At 52.0% G+C, this 17,151-nt stretch overlaps 1 protein-coding gene across 4 annotated transcripts in view; it reads right to left on the bottom strand.

The window, feature by feature from the left end:
• The window catches only part of PIP5K1C (phosphatidylinositol-4-phosphate 5-kinase type 1 gamma), a 52,425-nt gene extending 35,627 nt beyond the window's left edge, over window positions 1–16,798 (bottom strand). For 3 of the 4 annotated variants that reach the window (XM_059489676.1, XM_059489677.1, XM_059489678.1), the window contains exon 1: window positions 16,547–16,798. In XM_059489676.1, coding sequence (XP_059345659.1) covers window positions 16,547–16,646 — 100 coding nt within the window. In that variant the 5' untranslated portion in view covers window positions 16,647–16,798. The remainder of the gene's footprint in view (window positions 1–16,546) is intronic. The other variant, XM_059489679.1, reaches the window with a different exon arrangement.
• Between the last annotated feature and the right edge of the window lie 353 nt (window positions 16,799–17,151).

The raw sequence follows: 17,151 nt of genomic DNA, 5'->3' as shown, positions 1-17,151 counted from the left end.
CCTGATTTACTCTGTAGCCAAAGCTGCTCGGCTAAATCCTGTAAGATTTAATTCCACTCTGGCTAACATCACCTGACAGAGATTTTCTGAGGGTGCTCAAGCACTGGAGACTTGAAAGGGGATTTCAGAGCAAGGTTACGTGCAGCCTGCGTCACTGGAGATAAATTCCTTGCACCCAGCCCATGGGAGCAGCCAACAAACTCCTTCACCAAACACTTCCAGGGTGCCACAGGTGCTGCTGACAACACTGCAATGTGGAGCTCTGCATCCCAATGCTGAGGACAAGGCCTGGGTGGGAAAGGAGGCAGGGACATCTCTTCTGCCTGTTTCAAAAACAGATGTCCAGGCAAAAGCATTAGGTTGCATTTCCAGTTTTTAGAGTGTGAGTTTATGATACAGCCCTCAAAGAGCACATCCTCTGCACAACTCAGACACTGTTTTCAAATTGACCAGGTACAAATGAAAACACACAGTTGAGAAAACATGCTTAAAAAAGCAGAGCAGTGACACATCCAGTCAAGGTTTGACTTGATAATCTTGCAGGTCTTTTGCAACCTTAATGGTTCCATGATTCTATGACCTACTTCTAAATAAACCTGAGTTTTTGCTGATGTAAAAAAGAGAAACCCAAGCTCTTCAGGCTGCAGATACAGCTCATCTGAGCTGGTTTCTTGGCCTCATTCAAAACTCACTCTTCCAACTCCACTCCTTCCCATCAGCACGTCCTGTGTCTGCCTGGCAGCACCTCACCACCCTTGCTGCCTGTGCCTCTCCTGCACCACCCATCCAGATCCCAGAGTACAACAAAGTGAGGGCTGGCCAGCTCTTCAGGAGCAAACTGTGCTTAATCCATCCCAGCTACTGCAAATTCTTTCCTCCAGGTAGATCCAGATGGATCCTGGGCTGCATTGAAAGAATTGTGACCAGCAGGTTGAAGAAGGGGATTCTGCTCCTCCACCCCACTCATGTGAGGTCCTACCTGCAGAGCTGCCTCCAGGTCTGGGGTCCAACATCAACAAGATATGGAGCTACTGGAGCAAGTCCAGAGGACCTGGAGCAAGAGCAGGAGGCCCTCTGCTCTGAAGCTGAGGATATTCATCTGGGCAAGGCTCCAGGGAGAGCTCAGAGCCCCTTGCAGGGCCTAAAGATGCTCCAAGAGAGCCAGAGAGGAACTTTGGACAAGGGTTTAAGAAGGACAGGAGAAGGGGGAATGGCTTCCCACTGCCAGAGGGCAGGGTTAGATGGGATATTGGGAAGAAATTTTGGCTGTGAGGGTGGTGAGGCCCTGGCACAGGGTGTCCTCAGGAGCTGTGGCTGTCCAGCCCTGGCAGTGCTCAAGCTCAGGTTGGATGGGGCTTGGAGCAACCTGGTCTAGCGGAAGGTGTCCCTGCCCATCATGGCAGGTGATGGAACAAGATGAGCATTAAGGTCCCTTCCAACCCAAACTATTCTGTGATTTCATGATCCCTCCCCTCCCTGGACATGCCAACACCTTCTCTCTTCCCCAGACTGAGGGCTTGGTGGCCAGGAGGGATCCTGAGCCTCCACTCTTCACCAGCTGGGGCTCTGGGAGCCAACACTGCCCAGAGCTGCAGCAGCTCTGGACAGACAGGTCACTGTGCTGTCACACTCAGGAATGACCTCCAGGGCAACAGCTACTGACACAAGGTGTGGGGAGTTGGAGGTTAAGAATAAATTTACATTATTGCTCACTACCATGTCCTTTTCTCACCGGCCTAGCTAAGGCCTTCTGCTCTCTCTGACTCAAGTGTTTGGATCAGGTGCTGCTGCTCTGCTCTCACAAAGGCACCTGAACAGATGGAAGAAAACAAACCACAGCAGAACAAGCTCCAAAGATGGAGTGTGCTGCCAAAATTGTAACTCAAAGTTTCAGCAAGTCTCTCCTCTCCCTGGGATCCTGGCTGTAGCATGGTAGCCAGTGACTCAGCTAGGAGCTGAAAAGGAGATACCTAAAAAACAATGACATTTCAAAAAATACTTCTAGAGCTCCTACTAGGAAATTCAAACAGGTGAGACACACAAAGAGGGCATGAAGACACAGCCTGCTGCCCATGCTGGGCTACAGGGATGTCTCAGTTGCACTGAGACCAGAGACAGCCTCCTGCAGTGCAGGCAGCCAGAGCTGAAGGACAGGCTGGCTCTGGCACACACCTGCAGCCTGCTCAAAGCTGGGGCAGAAAAGCAGCTTCTTCTGGAGGACTTGCACTCAAGAGACTAAGCCAGGAATTTATTACTTCTATTTAACCAAGTGCAGCAATGCCCATTTATTTATTCATTTGGGAGCCAGATCTCCAGACTCTGCACAGGTATGTGCCCAACCAAAGATGCAAAAGAAGAAAAACAAAATCCAAAAGAGCACTCAGTCTCCCAAGGTGCTGCTCAGGCAGAACTGAGGCTGCTGCTGAGCTTCTTCTCCTAAACTCCTGCAGGCCCCCAGGTGCTGAGGACCCTGCAGATTGCTGGCACTGTTTCCCCCAAGGCTGAGCACACCCTTGTACCCAGCACAGCCACAAACCCCTCTGGGAGCAGCACCAGCTTGGGCTGAGCTTGCAGAGGCCACGGGATGTGCCTCACCTTGGTATTCCTGTACTTGCACAGGACAGAGGAGGGCTCAGGGTCTCTCTGAAGTGATGTGGTTTCTGGGATGTGTCTGACAGATGAAAGACAACAAGTTACCTTGGAGTTGAACCCCAGCCAGCTGGGTCAGCTCTCTTCCCAGCTTGCCAGAGCCTCCAGATCTGGTGCTGTGGGTTTCAGGGCAGCTCCTTTCCAGTGAGGAGGAAGGGGAAAGGCATGCCTTAAACAGAGAGAACTACAACTAAAGAATATTGACTGACTACAACTAAGAATATTCCTGTCCCACATAGGGTTGGCAAGACCCCTCTGCCCAGGTGGGATGTGCAGGTGGAATGAACACAACCTTAACCAGGGAGGCAGAAGGCAAGTTTGGACATCAAACTTGAATTCCCAAGACAATGACTTTGCAAAAACACGAGTGACCACCTCAGGAAGAGCCCAGGCTGGCTGCCTACACAGCTCATAAATGTGCACTGAAATCACTTTGTAAGCTCCAGATGCAACTGGGAACAACTTCTGGTCTCCAAGGTTCTCAAACAGAGCCCTGAACAACTTGTGCCCTTCTCAGGGCTTTACTCAGCATCTGCCCAACACAAGGAAAAACTTGGGACGCCACATGAATCATAGAATCACCAAGGCTGGAAAAGACCTCCAACATCATCAGGCCCAACCTCTACTGAAGCTCAATGCCCATTAAACCATACAGCAAAGTGCCATTTCCAGTTGTTCTTTGAACACTTCCTTCCAGGGATATCATCACCACCACTGTTCTGGGTAGCCTGTCAAGGCCTGACCACTCTTTCAGTGAGGAAATTTTCCCAGTGTCCAACCTGAACCTCCCCTAGGCCACCTTGAGGCCATTCCCTCTCCTCCTGTCCCTGTTCCCTGGGAGCAGAGTCTGACTCCACCCCAGCTGTCCCCTCCTGTCAGGAGCTGTGCAGAGCCACAAGGTCCCTCCTGAGCCTCCTCTTCTCCAGGCTGAGCCCCTTCCCAGCTCCCTCAGCCTCTCCTGGTGCTCCAGACCTTCCCCCAGCTCTGTTCCCTTCTCTGGACATGCTCCAGCCTCTCAATGTCCTTCTTGTTGTGAGGGGCCCAAAACTGACCCCAGGATTTGGAGTGCCCAGCAGTGCCCAGCACAGGGGGCAGTCACTGCCCTGGTCCTGCTGGGCACACAACTCAAGCCAGCAGCATGGAGTGAACTTCAGCTTAGCATTTCTGAACTACACAGAAGAACCTCATGAATTCTTTAACACTGTTTGCTAAGATTTCAATAAAACAAGAAATAAATTCGTTCCCCTGAACCAGAACACTACAAATTTGGATTAAACAAACATACACTACCACTGACCTGCAAAAGAGGAGGGGAACAGCACAATCTGCTCCTCTGTTTCGAGATAAACACAAGCCACAGCCGGGCACACTGACATCAAATATTCTCTCTGAAAAGCATCTCCAGGAGGACAACCCAGCTGTGTGCTCAGGCTTCTCCTCCCAGCCACCAGCTCTGGTTTATGGTGGTGGTTATGGAGGCAGGAACACACAGAGGTGTGTGGTGACACTGGCCAACACTCACACAGCAGCTCTCAGTGAGGAATAAAGGGTTCTGCAGGCTGACATGGGCAGGCTCATGGCTTAAGGTTTACATTTCCTGGCTCCCAATCCAGCAGCCTCCTTCCAAAGCAGCTTCAGCCCCCAGCTGTGTCCCACCAAGGCACGGGTTGAGCTCCTTTCCCACAGCAGGGCAGGAGGGCAGCTGGGAGCCCAGAGCAGCAGGGGGAAGGTGCCCATGGAACAGGAGAAGGCAGCTGTGATGAAGCAGAACCATCCTGCAGCTACCACAGCCCCTTTCTAGGATGGCCTGACCAAGCTCGACGGTGTTGGATGGGCTTCAGTCTTGGTTTCCTCTTCACCAAAATGGGAGCCTTGGTTCTGCCTGCACTTAAAGGTGAGTCATAAGGCAAAGGAGGTTTGGAGATTGTTTTCCTGTCAAGTCAAAAGCAGGAGCTCTAATAGAAAACATGAAGTACTGGCAGCACTTGCTACTTCTGCCTGCAACATACTCCTTTTTCCTTTAGATGAGCAGCTGCCATTCAGACACATCTTATCCCTCCCTCCCACAGGCCTTGAATTAAGTCAGTTTTCACCCCACCTCACCCTTACAGATTAAGTTTTTAACCCACTTCACAGCAAAACTCAGCATTTAAATTTAATTTCTTCAGCTGCTGTAAAAACCCACCTTGTTTCTCTAGGTCACAGTTTGCTCTTCATGCTGGGCACTTCTAGCCTCCTTTCACTCCCAGTTTTCAGTTTAGAAAAGATTAAAAATAAATCCAATCTTTGTGTTTGAAAATCTGGGAGTTTAGGGAGCCACAGTATGTCTCTGAGATTGTTATAAACCTTAAATCTCATCCCCTGTGGAAGTGCACTGCCATCCCATCCATGCAAAACCAGAGCCTGCACATATTAAACCAAGTTCCTCCCAAATTGCCACGTTTCTCATTTTCTTTAATAGGCATTTTCTGGCATTATCAGTCCAGAAGCCACTTACTCAAAAGAGTGTCCCAGATAGTTAATCCACCAGTGACTCCTGCCCAATACTGAAATGAAAACAAACATCCAACCCTCTGAGACTACAGAGGAGAAAGACTGTCAGCAGTTCTCTACCATCAAAATTAATTTAAGCCTGAAGAGATGCTGGGTTGGGAAGAAGTATCTTGGAATTAAAAAAATCCATATGTACATCAATCAGTATGAGGCTGCAGCCTCACCTCCAGTGCTGGGGGCACTTTGGGCACCATGAGATCAGAAGGACCCAAAGCTGTTGGAGAGTGCCCAGAGGAGGGACAGGGAGCTGGGGAAGGGCTGAGGAGCAGCTGAGGGCACTTGGCTCGTTCAGCTGCAGCCCAGGAGACTGAGAGGAGGCTCCTCGGGGGCTGCAGCTCCTCCCCAGGGCAGGCACAGGGGCAGGGGCTGAGCTCTGCTCTGGCACAGGGACAGGAGCCCAGCAAGGGCTGCAGCTGTGCCAGGCCTTGGCATGGAGCTCAGGGCAAGGTTCTGCCCCCCGAGGCTGCTGGGCACTGCCCAGGCTGCCCAGGGAATGGTGCCAAGGCTGCCAGAGCTGCAGGAGCTCCCAGGGCTGCTCAGGGTGTTGGGGTCTCCTGGTTAATGCCTGGGTGATCCCTGTGGGTCCCTTCCAGCTCAGGATATTCCAGGAATCTCTGAAAAGTTACAAAATGCAACACAATATCCACCTCCTGAAAAACTTCATTGTCTTGTAATGTAACTCAGAATTACAAGGGGAAAAAACATTCCATTAAGCAAAGGCAATTGTTAACCTTCCAGATTTCAGCTCTAATCACTGAACAAACAGTCCTCACCAACCACAAAAATCACCCCATAACATGTGGTACTTAAACTCCCAAATAATCCCCACCTGTTAGGCAAGAGTGAAACCCAAGGCCTTATTTCTGAATTCCACCTCAGCAAGTGTCTGTAACTGAGCATGTCATTAACAGTGACAAGTACAGCTTTGAGACTTCATTTTCTGCTCTCTCTATTCCAGCTTTGAAGTCAGGGACTATTTCACATCTCTACAGTTTGCATTTCTGCCAGCATTTTGTTCACTGCCCCCGTCAACACAGCCAGCCAGATGGAGAGAGCGGCACCCAACACGTACAGAGAGGAGGAAAACTGTCACTTTGCAGATGACACCCAGTTAAAAGTGACATTTAAAAAGAAGACAAGCAGTTTCAGGTATTACATCTGCCCTCTGGGCTGCATGTGGGACTGAGCACACCACCCCCTTCATCCTGGCACAGGGATGCAGAACCAGCTACACTGACAGAAACTGCGGAATCCAGAACGCACAGAGACAACCAAGTTCCACATCAGCATCCGAGTGGAGTGGCTGTGACTGCTGAAGTGCCATCAGCACATTCAGGGAAGGAGCACTCAGCCAGAGGAGGATTTTAGCCAGCTCCCTCCCCTTGAAAACTGCAATAATGGACAATTTTATACCGAAAATTCCACAAAATCTGGTCCATCAGATATGCAGAGAAACTACAGAAAGAAAAACTACTGCAACATCTTTGTCCTCAGCTGCTGCATCCTGCTCAAAGCAGAGGCTTTGGCAGTATTTCCTTGTGCCTTGGCCCAGGTCACAGAATGTGCCAAACATGACAAGGCAGCAGAAAGACAGGCAGATCTTCCCTGGTATTTTAGAGCAGCAGACTTTTAACAAAGTCACTTTTGCCTTGCAGGGAACTCTTCCCTCTCCCCCCATTAACCCACGTGGAAAATGCCATCGGTGTCACAAAGCCAGGGCGAGCTCCAGTTCCAGCCCTACACTGGGATGAGAGCTGCACATCCTAAAGACCCAACCAGAGGCCATGGAAGGCCCCAGCTCATCACCTTCACTTCACTTTGTACAATGCACACACATGTTTCTAGGCCTTATGCCAAGCCTGAAGGTTTTTCTTAAATCCCCCAGTTTTTCAGGACCTCAAATAAAATCAATAGACACCAGAGGTATCAACTGACTTCAGTTGGGCTGTCCCCTCTGTGGGATCCACTGTGGTAACAAAACCAAGCAGTCTCCAAGGGCAGAAACCAGCCATGTCCCACTCAGCTGTTGTGATTCCCAAAATTTTATCAACTATGTTGGACAAAGGATACAGCACTGCTGGTGGCTGAGCCTGAACTCTGCCAGAGTTCCCAAGTGTTGGACAATGGTCTCAGGCACTCAGTGGGATTCTGGGGGTTCTCCTGTGCAGGGCCACGAGCTGGACTCAATGATCCTCATGGGTCCCTTCCAACCCAGGAGATTCAATGACTCTGTGGTTTCCAGCACTGTGGTCTGCTGGGAGCCTCACAGGACTTAAGAGATGAGTCTTGAGCTCTGAAAGGATTTCACAAAACTTGTCAAAATTTGCCAACTACACAAAAATACTCAAGTGCTCTGCACCCTCTGTGAGTTGTATCAACGCACCAACCCAAATTGCTCCACTCAAGTTGCTCAAATTGGTGCCAAGTGGCCTGAATTACCTGAGCTCAGCCTTGAATGAGATAAAAATCCATACACAGCCATTCTGAGCCAACTCCATCACTGGAGGGCTGACAGGACCAGCACTGAACAGCGCCTGAAGCAATGCTGTGACTGTACTGCTGCCCAACTATAACTGGTGAAAAACCAGGTAAATTCCTAGAGCTTAGGAGGATGCTCGTCCTTAAACCAGAATGACAGTTCCATCCACAAATCAGGAATTCCACCCCAAAAAATAATTGAAATAATTGAATTAAATCACCTTGAAGTCATTCATCTCATGCACAGAAACAAGACTGTTTTGCTGTACTGCTGGAGAGCTGTATTTGATTATTTTGGTAGATAATAAACAGGTAGAGAAGCCTCCCAAGACCACAGGATGCTCCACAGCTCAACAGCAGCAAGAGGAAGGTGGTCCCCCCTCATCATCCCCCTGCAGCACACGTGGCTGGGATATTCTCCCATCCCACAGGAAGGGGAGGAGGGAGAGCAGATTAAGGTGACCTAAATTACTACTGCTTTAAATATACAGGAGAATTGCTTTTATTCTACCTACTGCATTCCTCCCTGGCCTTCCTGTCCCACATAGGGTTGGCAAGACCCCTCTGCCCAGGTGAGGTGAACCCAACCTTAACCAGGGAGGCAGAAAGCAAGTTTGGGCATCAAGCTTGAATTCCCAAGAGACTGACTTCACCAACAATGCTCTTTCAATTGACATGACACATGTTTCTGTGTCAGTCCTCAACTCCATCAGGTTGCACTTCACCAGTCCCAGTGGTTGCCTCAGCCACTGGAAATCCAGATCTTCACTTGGGGTGACAGAAAATAAAGCAGCAACTGAGAACAGCAAATGCCGAGGGAAAGAAAAGTCTAACCAGTAATTTAAACAACATCTTGTCAGGCAGCAAATGAGCAGGCAAAACAGTCTTGACTAATTCTACTCTTGCAGAAGCACAACATGGTCACCAGCACAGTCTGACACATCCAAGACACCCATTTTGAAGGGCAGCATCCTGATGTGCCCAAAGTTTGGGTCACACTAAGGACATGGGACATGCTTCTAACACCAGCCCTGCTAAATGACTGTGAACTCAGGTCCCCGGCCCCAAAAGCACCAGAACACCTCTCCTATGGAAAAAACCCATGAAACAGCTGGGGAATTACTCTGATTTACTAAATTCAGTGAAGGAGTAGAGAGACCCAACTGGCTCCCAGCCCAGCACTCCCTTCCTCTGGTGAGCTGCATTTTCTTCAGGACATGGCTGAGGTCAAAGCGCTACCAGATCTTCTGGAAAAGAAATTAGGAGGTGTCTGCCACGACACAGGAACACAGACAACTTGAATGTGAAGAGTCAGCAGTTTGACAGAGCTTTGTCCAAAAAAGCATTACTGACTTTAACTGAAGAGTTTACAGCTGCTGTGCCTAAACAGGCCCTCAGAGCACGAAAACTCTTTTTGCAGGAGCCACCAAGACCCACAGAAGAGCTCCCACAGGAGAGCAGAAGCAGGAAAGCTTTAACAGCAGCAGCCAGAGCACAGGGCAGAAGCCGAATCAAGCCTCATTCCGCAGCATGGCTGGGAGAGGTGAACACTATGCAGTAAAGAGAAAAGCAGAGGTGAACACCATGCAGCAAAGAGAAAAGCAGAGGTGAACATCATGCAGTAAAGAGAAAAGCAGAGGTGAACACCATGCAGCAAAGTGAAAAGCAGAGGTAAACATTATGCAGTAAAGAGAAAAGCAGAGGTGAACACCATGCAGTAAAGTGAAAAGCAGAGGTAAACATTATGCAGTAAAGAGAAAAGCAGAGGTGAACACCATGCAGCAAAGTGAAAAGCAGCGCTGGAGCTCGGTGGAGTCTGACCAGTCTCCCCAGCAGCCACGGCACCAGCGGCACCGTCCCAGCAGTGCTGCTGTGTTTTAATGACCACAAAAAAAGGCAAAGCTGCCCTTGTCTTGTAATCCATTAATTCCTCCCAGTTCAGGAGACTGAGCTGTTTCACCCAGAACAAAGACAGGAGCTGCTGCCTGTGCTGTTCCCATGTTCAGCTAATCACCAGGCCCTTTCAGTCATGGACGTGGATGTGCCCGGGCTGATCTTGTGACAAACCCCAGGCCATGACCTGGTTCCCTTTCCTGCATCAAGGAGGGCCTTGGGCAGCAGGAGCAGCTACAGTTGTGCTCCTGCAATGTGGGTCCTAGCCTTTCAAACACTCCTCATGCAACAGGCAGGTCTTCAACAATGAAGGCAAACAGCTGGTTCACAACTTCTCTTTTCTCCCAGGAAGTCTTCCCCACCCTCTCCAGTAGCAATTTCTGCAAAGAGAACATGCAGGTTCTGCTGATTACAAAGAAGATGAGGACTGGGCTGACTTGATGAGTCTGCAAAGCATGAATGCAAACTGCACAGGCAGTGGTTGGACATAGCAAAGTTTGTTTCCTGTAACTCCAGATGCAAAGTCAAGCACTTATCCAGAGGAACAGCACTTCTCATAGGCATCTGCCAGAGGTGCAACTGTAAAGAACATGCCAGCTCCATGCTATAAAAGAGCACAGCTCTTCTACACATGTGGATTATTCCAGCCTGCTTCTGTGTTACAGTAAATATTGAAGAGAAACCTTCAAATCACACACCAACTCCTTAGCTGTACACATTTGTGGTTTTTTCAATAGAATTAGAAAAGAGCAGTATGCTTGCTTCAGCTGAAAGCTTGCAGCTTTCAAAGAAAGCTGAAAGAGAGGCAAAGGGACTCACAGCCTCTCCCCAGAGCTGTGAGATAAAAATATGTCATGGTAAATGGTGACCAGTGGCATGGGCAGGGCTGGGAACACTGGGACACCCCAGCACATTGCCAGCTTCAGATTTCCTCCCCACCACAGCATGTCCTCTGACTCAGCCTGGTAATTCACCACAAGCCAGTGCCAAAACCCACATGTAAGCTGGGGAAGCCACAACAACACACCATGGAAGATGATGACACTTAATTTGGGGTTGACAGCATTTTCTGCTAAATATGTGGGTGAGGAGACAAAGTAACAGAAAAGCTGCTCTAATCACTTTAAGCTTTTTAATTACAAAAAATGCTTTCCAGAAAGTCTGGAGGTTAACCCAGCTGTTGGCATCACTGAAAAGGTCAAGCAAACAAGTGCCAGGCTGCTTAGGAAGTGAGTATTTCAAAGACCTACCTAAGAAGGAAAAGCCCCAACATCACTGTATGATCACTGATGTGTACAGGGCTCTTGGAGAAGCCAGGCTCCTGTCCACACTCAGTCTTCCCCAGCAGCTGCTTTCCATTTGGCACAAGCTCCCCAGGAGGCAGGTGAGCAATGCTGGGCTCTGCAATGCTTGCCCTGCCAGGGATCAACACCAAGCCCAGTTCACTGAGGCCATAAGTTTGGTTTTTTTACACGATCCTCTTCCTTCTTGTGCTTTTGTTTCATTTCAGCATTGAACGGTCTTTGGGTCCCAGGCAGTGCCTTGATTTCCTCTGTGCTGTGCTCATGTGTTTTCCTGCCTGGGAGTGCGTTCCCACGGCAGAACAGCAGCAGGGGCTCAGCAGGGTGTGAGCCCTCAGCCCAGCACTCAGGGAAACACGAGCAGCTGCACAGGCACCCTCAGCCAGCAGCAAACACCAGACCATGCTTGGCCAGGAATTCTGCTTTGCCAAAGACTTACAAAATACAACAGTACTTTTCTCCTTTGAGTTCTTGCACTCACCGTGGATTTAGAAATGGTGAAATACCACAGAGGTCTGTCTGTCTGTCTAACAGTAACTACTCACAGGGAATCCACATCAAACAACAAGGGCTTTGCACCTGCACAATGATTCTACCTGGTCCCACAGACATGACCAGACAATCAGTTTGATGTGACTAAAATAATAGGATGTTGGGCACATTCATGAGCTGACCCAGCTTGTAGGCCTGGGAGATGGGTGAAGGACAGCAACACTGTCACTGGGTTATTGAACAAATCAAAGGGGACTACCAGAGATCTTGGTTAGAGACCTGGAAAGACTTAATGGGAAATACCCCACCTTGCCACCTGCTGTTCTGCTGCTATTTATGAGCTTCAAGGCCAATCTGGATGGGGCTTGGAGCACCCTGGTCTACTGGAAGGTGTTCCTGCCCACAGTAGAGAGTTGGAATGAGATGGACCCTTCCCACACAAACTATTCTTTCATTCTGTGATTCTTTCATTCTGTGTCACTTCTCTCTCAACATAAGCATCCTGGAGAAAAGAAGGTGCCAAGGCCTCTGTGTTAAACCAGAGAGTGTGTCCCAAAACTGGCAGCCTACTCCAAAACCTGCTGCTCCCACTGTCTTCCCCGGGATCCAGGGGAGATCTGTGACAGTGTATCCATGGGATCAGACCATCTGGGGAAGGCAGGACCTGCTCTGGCTCCCACTTTCCTGCAGCCAGGATTCCAGAGGGAGCATCTCATGTTAGCGACAGGGCCAGCAGCTCCCTCCCCGTGCTGTGGGGATGGGAGCATTGAGCGTTAAATTCCACCTAAACAAAGGCAACCCTCCTTGCACTAGGATTAGCAAATATTTCCCTCTCCCACTCTCCTTCTGACATTCCCCAGTGCAGTGCAAAAGGTGCAGTGATTTCTGCTTCTTGAGTCACAAGTTAGTGACCCCCACATAACACCTGCAGCTCCCACATGCACAGATAAACAGATCTCATACCAGTAGGTCCCAGCAACCACATGGCTGTGCATCCATGTCAGGAGTGAGGAACCTGCCAGGCTTCCAGAGATTAATTATGGTACATGGGAATAAGCTTGGCAGCCCGCGAGGATGGATGGGAATAATCAAACACTGACAAAGCTGAAGCAGCAAGTGATGAGAAGAGCTCTCAAGTCTTTATCAGAGTATCACACAGCCATGGCAGGACTATTTCTGGAGTCAACTGGTGCTAACTGAAAGATGTGTCCATGAAGGAAGAGTGTGGAATTCCTGCTGCTGCCTTTCAGGCTATAACCACCTTATATGGGAACACCATATTTCTTATGATTGTGCATCTGGCAAGAGCCCATAATGGTCATGTCAGTGAATCACTTCAATAATAGTTCCCAAATTATATACTGTTCATACTGAATCCACTCAGGTCACTCCCTGAGCAGCTCTCCCAGAGAGGCCCATGTGCCCCCCGAGTGGGACAGGCAGTGGCAGTGGTGGAATGGGCTGTTGTACACAGGTCAATGCCAGGTGCTGGTTAATGAAAATGAGAATAATCATTGCCCATCCTGTGTGTTCTCAGAAACTCGTTCTGCAGCCTGCCCTGAGACCATACAGGCAGGCTCAGCATACTTAGGGCAGTGCCCACATGTGTCTGCTGTGCACACTGCCCTTCCCAGCTCCCAGGCTCCACATCCCAGCTTCCCTACGTGCTTCCAGCCGATTCACATCTTAAAGAACAATTAATTTGCCAGAGCAGCCTGAATTCTATTTTCATTGCCTTCCTCCTTCCCTGCAGCTGAGCTGTGACTTATTGACTGTGAAGTGACTGCAGGGTCTTTAAGAGTTCAAGGCACAGGGTGTTTTTCTGCCTGTTCCTGCCTGGCTGACTCCCTCTGTAATCATCCTCGCCAGCACCATTTCACGCCACAGAGGCATGTGACATCCAACTAAGCTGTGAACCATAATCATGCTGGGGATGATGTTCACATTTGATTTTTCCTCAAGCTGATAAGCTCTCTTCAATTTCCCCTCTCCATCGAGTTGGTATGAATTGAACTGCTTATGCCCCACAGGGTGGAATTCTTCTCTTATCTCTAATCTGCTCACTGAAAAAATTGCTTCCAGCAACCCTTCAAAAGTCACTTCAAAGTTATCACTGCTAAGAGGGAAGAGCTGCAATCCTGTTCCTGGGCTGTCGCAATCAACGCTCTGCAGTGTTTTGGAGGCACCACACAGGTGCCACCAGCACACAGCACACCTGGCTCTCCCTGCCTGGGGCTGGCATCTTCACTGTGCTCCTGCAGCCACAGGTACAGCGAGACACCTGTCCAGCACAACTGTGAATCCTTGTTAAATCATTTCAGTTCCCTAAAGATTAGAATCCAACCTTGAAGAACACATTGGAGGCTTCTGCTCCTGCTCTGGACCATAAGTGATGGGCAGACTGAAGCCCGTGGAACAGGAGACCTGACCAACGAAATGAATCCAACTTCAAGGCAACTCTGCTTCCCCACTGAGAATTCCCACTTTAGACAGGAGATGGTGGAGGCCAGTCCTGCTGTCCAACACTTGGATGGTGCCAGTTCCTTTGTAGTAACAGCTCTCCCATAACCCAACCACCCTTGACTAAAAGGTTTCCAGACCCTGTGTCTCCAGACTGCACCTGGCTAGAGGAATGGTGATGCACCCTTTGCTTACCCAGCCATGCCTGGGATCAGGGCACCCCAGTACTCACCTGTGACCCCACAGCACCATAGCTCCCCACACCACCTCTGCCCCTGCCCACAGCTCACCAGAACCCTGGAGCAGCCCCTTACACTCCCTGGAGTCCCTCCCCAGGGCATGAGGGTACAGATTCAGGGAGAAGGCAAAGCAAGCATCTGCATCCATTAGATTTTAAAACTCCCTTTCAACTAGCTGGTCACAAAACTTTTTAAAACTTTGAACCCAGGGTCTCAGGAATGAACAAATTGGTCTGTATGTTCATGAATGAGCCCTGCAGCTGGCAATAAGTGAGATTTTCTCCCTCAAACCATGAGATTTCCAAAAGCTCCCTTCAGAACACTCTGTGCCTTAAGTCAACCTACTGCCAAGGCCTCCCCAACTTCCAGCCCTTCTCCAGGCAGTTTTACTCCTGTACCAGACTAACTGTAATTTTTCTATAATTACTGAGGGTTTGGGGAAGGTGTTTGCTGGCCTGACCCAGTCTGGATTAACCCTGCCATGCTGTTCAGGCAGAGCACAGCACCCAGATGCCTCCTCTCCCACCAGGTTTCAGCCATGCTGGGGCTCTTCATCGACAGCACGAGGGGAGCAGCACAAAGCACCCGTGTAGGTGGGCCATGGGCACTTCAACACCTCCACACAGCAGCACAGGCACCAGTGCTACAGGGGTCTGCCACCCAGTTCAGACCATGGAGCACAGTGACAAGCCCAGACCCACAGCACAGCCTCCCCTGTGTGGGTGCAGCCATGCCCTCCCACAGCCCACCAAAGGCCACCTCCATCCCCCAGGGTTTGCTCTTCTCCAGCAAAATCTCATTTGCTGTTGTGCACGCTGTCCCCAGCCCCCCGAGAGCTCCAGCTGCAAGAGCAGCTGAGGCCAAGTGACACAATTTGGACGCTACCCAAGTGAGGAGTAAGCAACTTGACTTGAGAAATCAAAGCATTGGTGAGATTACTGGCTCCGTTTCATCTTTTTTACTATCACCGTGGAGGTAAGACAGCCTACAGGTTCATAAATTCAGATTTACTTGCTCATGGAAGAAGATAAATACACTCACCCTGCTTAAACCCTTCCTGAGCAACAGTCTCCATAAACACTCTGCCTAGTCCTGAGCAACAACCCCCTATCCTCCCCAAAAACCAGATATATGACAGTGAAATCACAAGGACAAACTGTGTTTTAATTGTTCATTGGTGTCCCTCCCCATGCAGAAGGATGGAACAAGATGGGCTTTAAGGTCCCTTCCAGACCAAACTGTTCTGTGAGTGAGCAGCAAGAGCTTCTCTCTCCCTCCTCTGGCATCACCTGCCACCCCTGCCCTTGCTGGAGAACACTCCCAAAAGGTGTCCAAGGGTGTGTGGGAGCACAGCAAGCAGCCTCGGGAAGGCAGGCTGCAGGCTGCCAGCCCTGCATGTCTGCAGCACCGAGGAACCACAGCAGGACAGCTGGGGCAGCTTCCCCCAGCCCAGAGCTCGGCACCTTACCCAAATACACACTACAGCCACAGCCCCAGCAGGGCAGATGGCATCTGCCAAACGAGCACGGCTTCCACTGTAATTAGCTGCTGCTCAGAAGATCTAATGATGCTCATTTAAAGGCCTGACGCCACGGAGATCGCTGTCATCCCACAGCCAAGCCCTGTGAGCAGCCCGGACTCCGGCAGGTGCCTGGAGCTCCGCGCCGGGCCTGCGCAGGAGCGTGTCAGCAGCAGGGCTGAGCATCACGAGCGCGGCTCAGGCAGCAATCCTGAGGCTGTTAATGAACTAGAAATAATTAGGCAGCGGTGGAGGCGGGGGCAGGTGCACAGGCTCAGCCCCATGGATCCATCCTGCCACTCCAGAACCCCAAACCTTCTGCTAACGCCGCTGCCGGGCTCGGCAGCGCCCGGCATTTGTAGCTCTGAGCCCCGACAAATGGGGCCCCCTACGGCGGGAGGGACCCCGGCCGGCGGCAAAACCCCCCCGCCCCCTCCCCCGGGGTCCCCCTGCACCCCCGACCCTGTGATCTCCGGGGGGCGACCCCCGAGAGGGGACGGGACAGGACGGCCCCAACACGGCCCTGCAGGCCCAGCCGGGCCGGTTCCGGGAGCAGTGCCAGAGGTGGGCGGCCCGTGCCTCGCGAAGTGGTCCGGGCGCCGCCGCTGCCCCTCGCAGCCCCTCACGTGCCGAGGACGGAGCCGGGGCAGCCCCGTGCCGGTGTCCCCCGGTGTGCCCCGGTGTCCCCGCCGGGGCGGAACCACCCCGGGGCCGGGGGAGAGGGGGGAAGGGAAGCAGCAGTTGGACGGGACCACGCGCTGTCTGGGGGGGGGGGAGGGGGGGGGCGCACTCCGGGGAGGGGGGGCGGGCTGGACCGAACCACTCCGAGCGCCCCGCGGGGGGGCCCGGCCGGGGGTACGGCTGGGCTGAACCACTGCGAGCCGGCGGAACTCGGGGACACGCCGGAGCCCGGCCGGGTGGGGGACAGCAGGGGGCGGCCCCCGGTGCTCGCGGCGCGTTACCTCCTGACGCGTCCGGTACCCCTACGCCGGCCTCCGGAGTGATGGCACCGGCACTCGCCGCGGCCGAGCCCTCCGCCTCCTCAGGCACCTCCAGCTCCATGGCGGCCGCGGGCAGGCGCAGCCCCGGGGCAAGACAGGCCCCGGACAGGCCAGCGCCCGCCGCCGCGCTCCTCCCGGGTACCGGCCGCGGCGCGGGGGACCCTGGGAGCGCCGCGGACCATAGAACGCGGGTGGCGCCGCGGCCGGACACGCCCCGAACAGCGCCGGAAGCACAGCGGGGCTTTTCCGCCGGAGTTAATTGCGATGCGGCGGAGAGCTGTCGCGATAACCGGCGGGCTGTGGGATTCGACGGGAGCGGGGAGGGACAAGAGAGGCCACAGCAACTCCCGCCGATCCCTCACGGTGCGGCGGCCGCGACACCTCCGATGGAGGGGGAAAATCCACAGGGTCGGGGGGCGGGGCCTGCGGTCGCCATGGCACCGGGGCGGGGCCCCGCTGAGGGCGGGGCCTGCCTCCCAGTTGCTATGGCAGTGGAGGCGGGGCTCCCGGGGGCGGGGAGTCTGCCGGTCGCCATGGCAACGGAGGCGTGGCCTGTGTGTGTCCAT

The sequence above is a fragment of the Ammospiza nelsoni genome, chromosome 27 (assembly GCF_027579445.1).
Source record: "Ammospiza nelsoni isolate bAmmNel1 chromosome 27, bAmmNel1.pri, whole genome shotgun sequence".
Taxonomy (NCBI): Eukaryota; Metazoa; Chordata; class Aves; order Passeriformes; family Passerellidae; genus Ammospiza; species Ammospiza nelsoni.
This window is presented reverse-complemented; position numbering and strand designations above follow the sequence as displayed.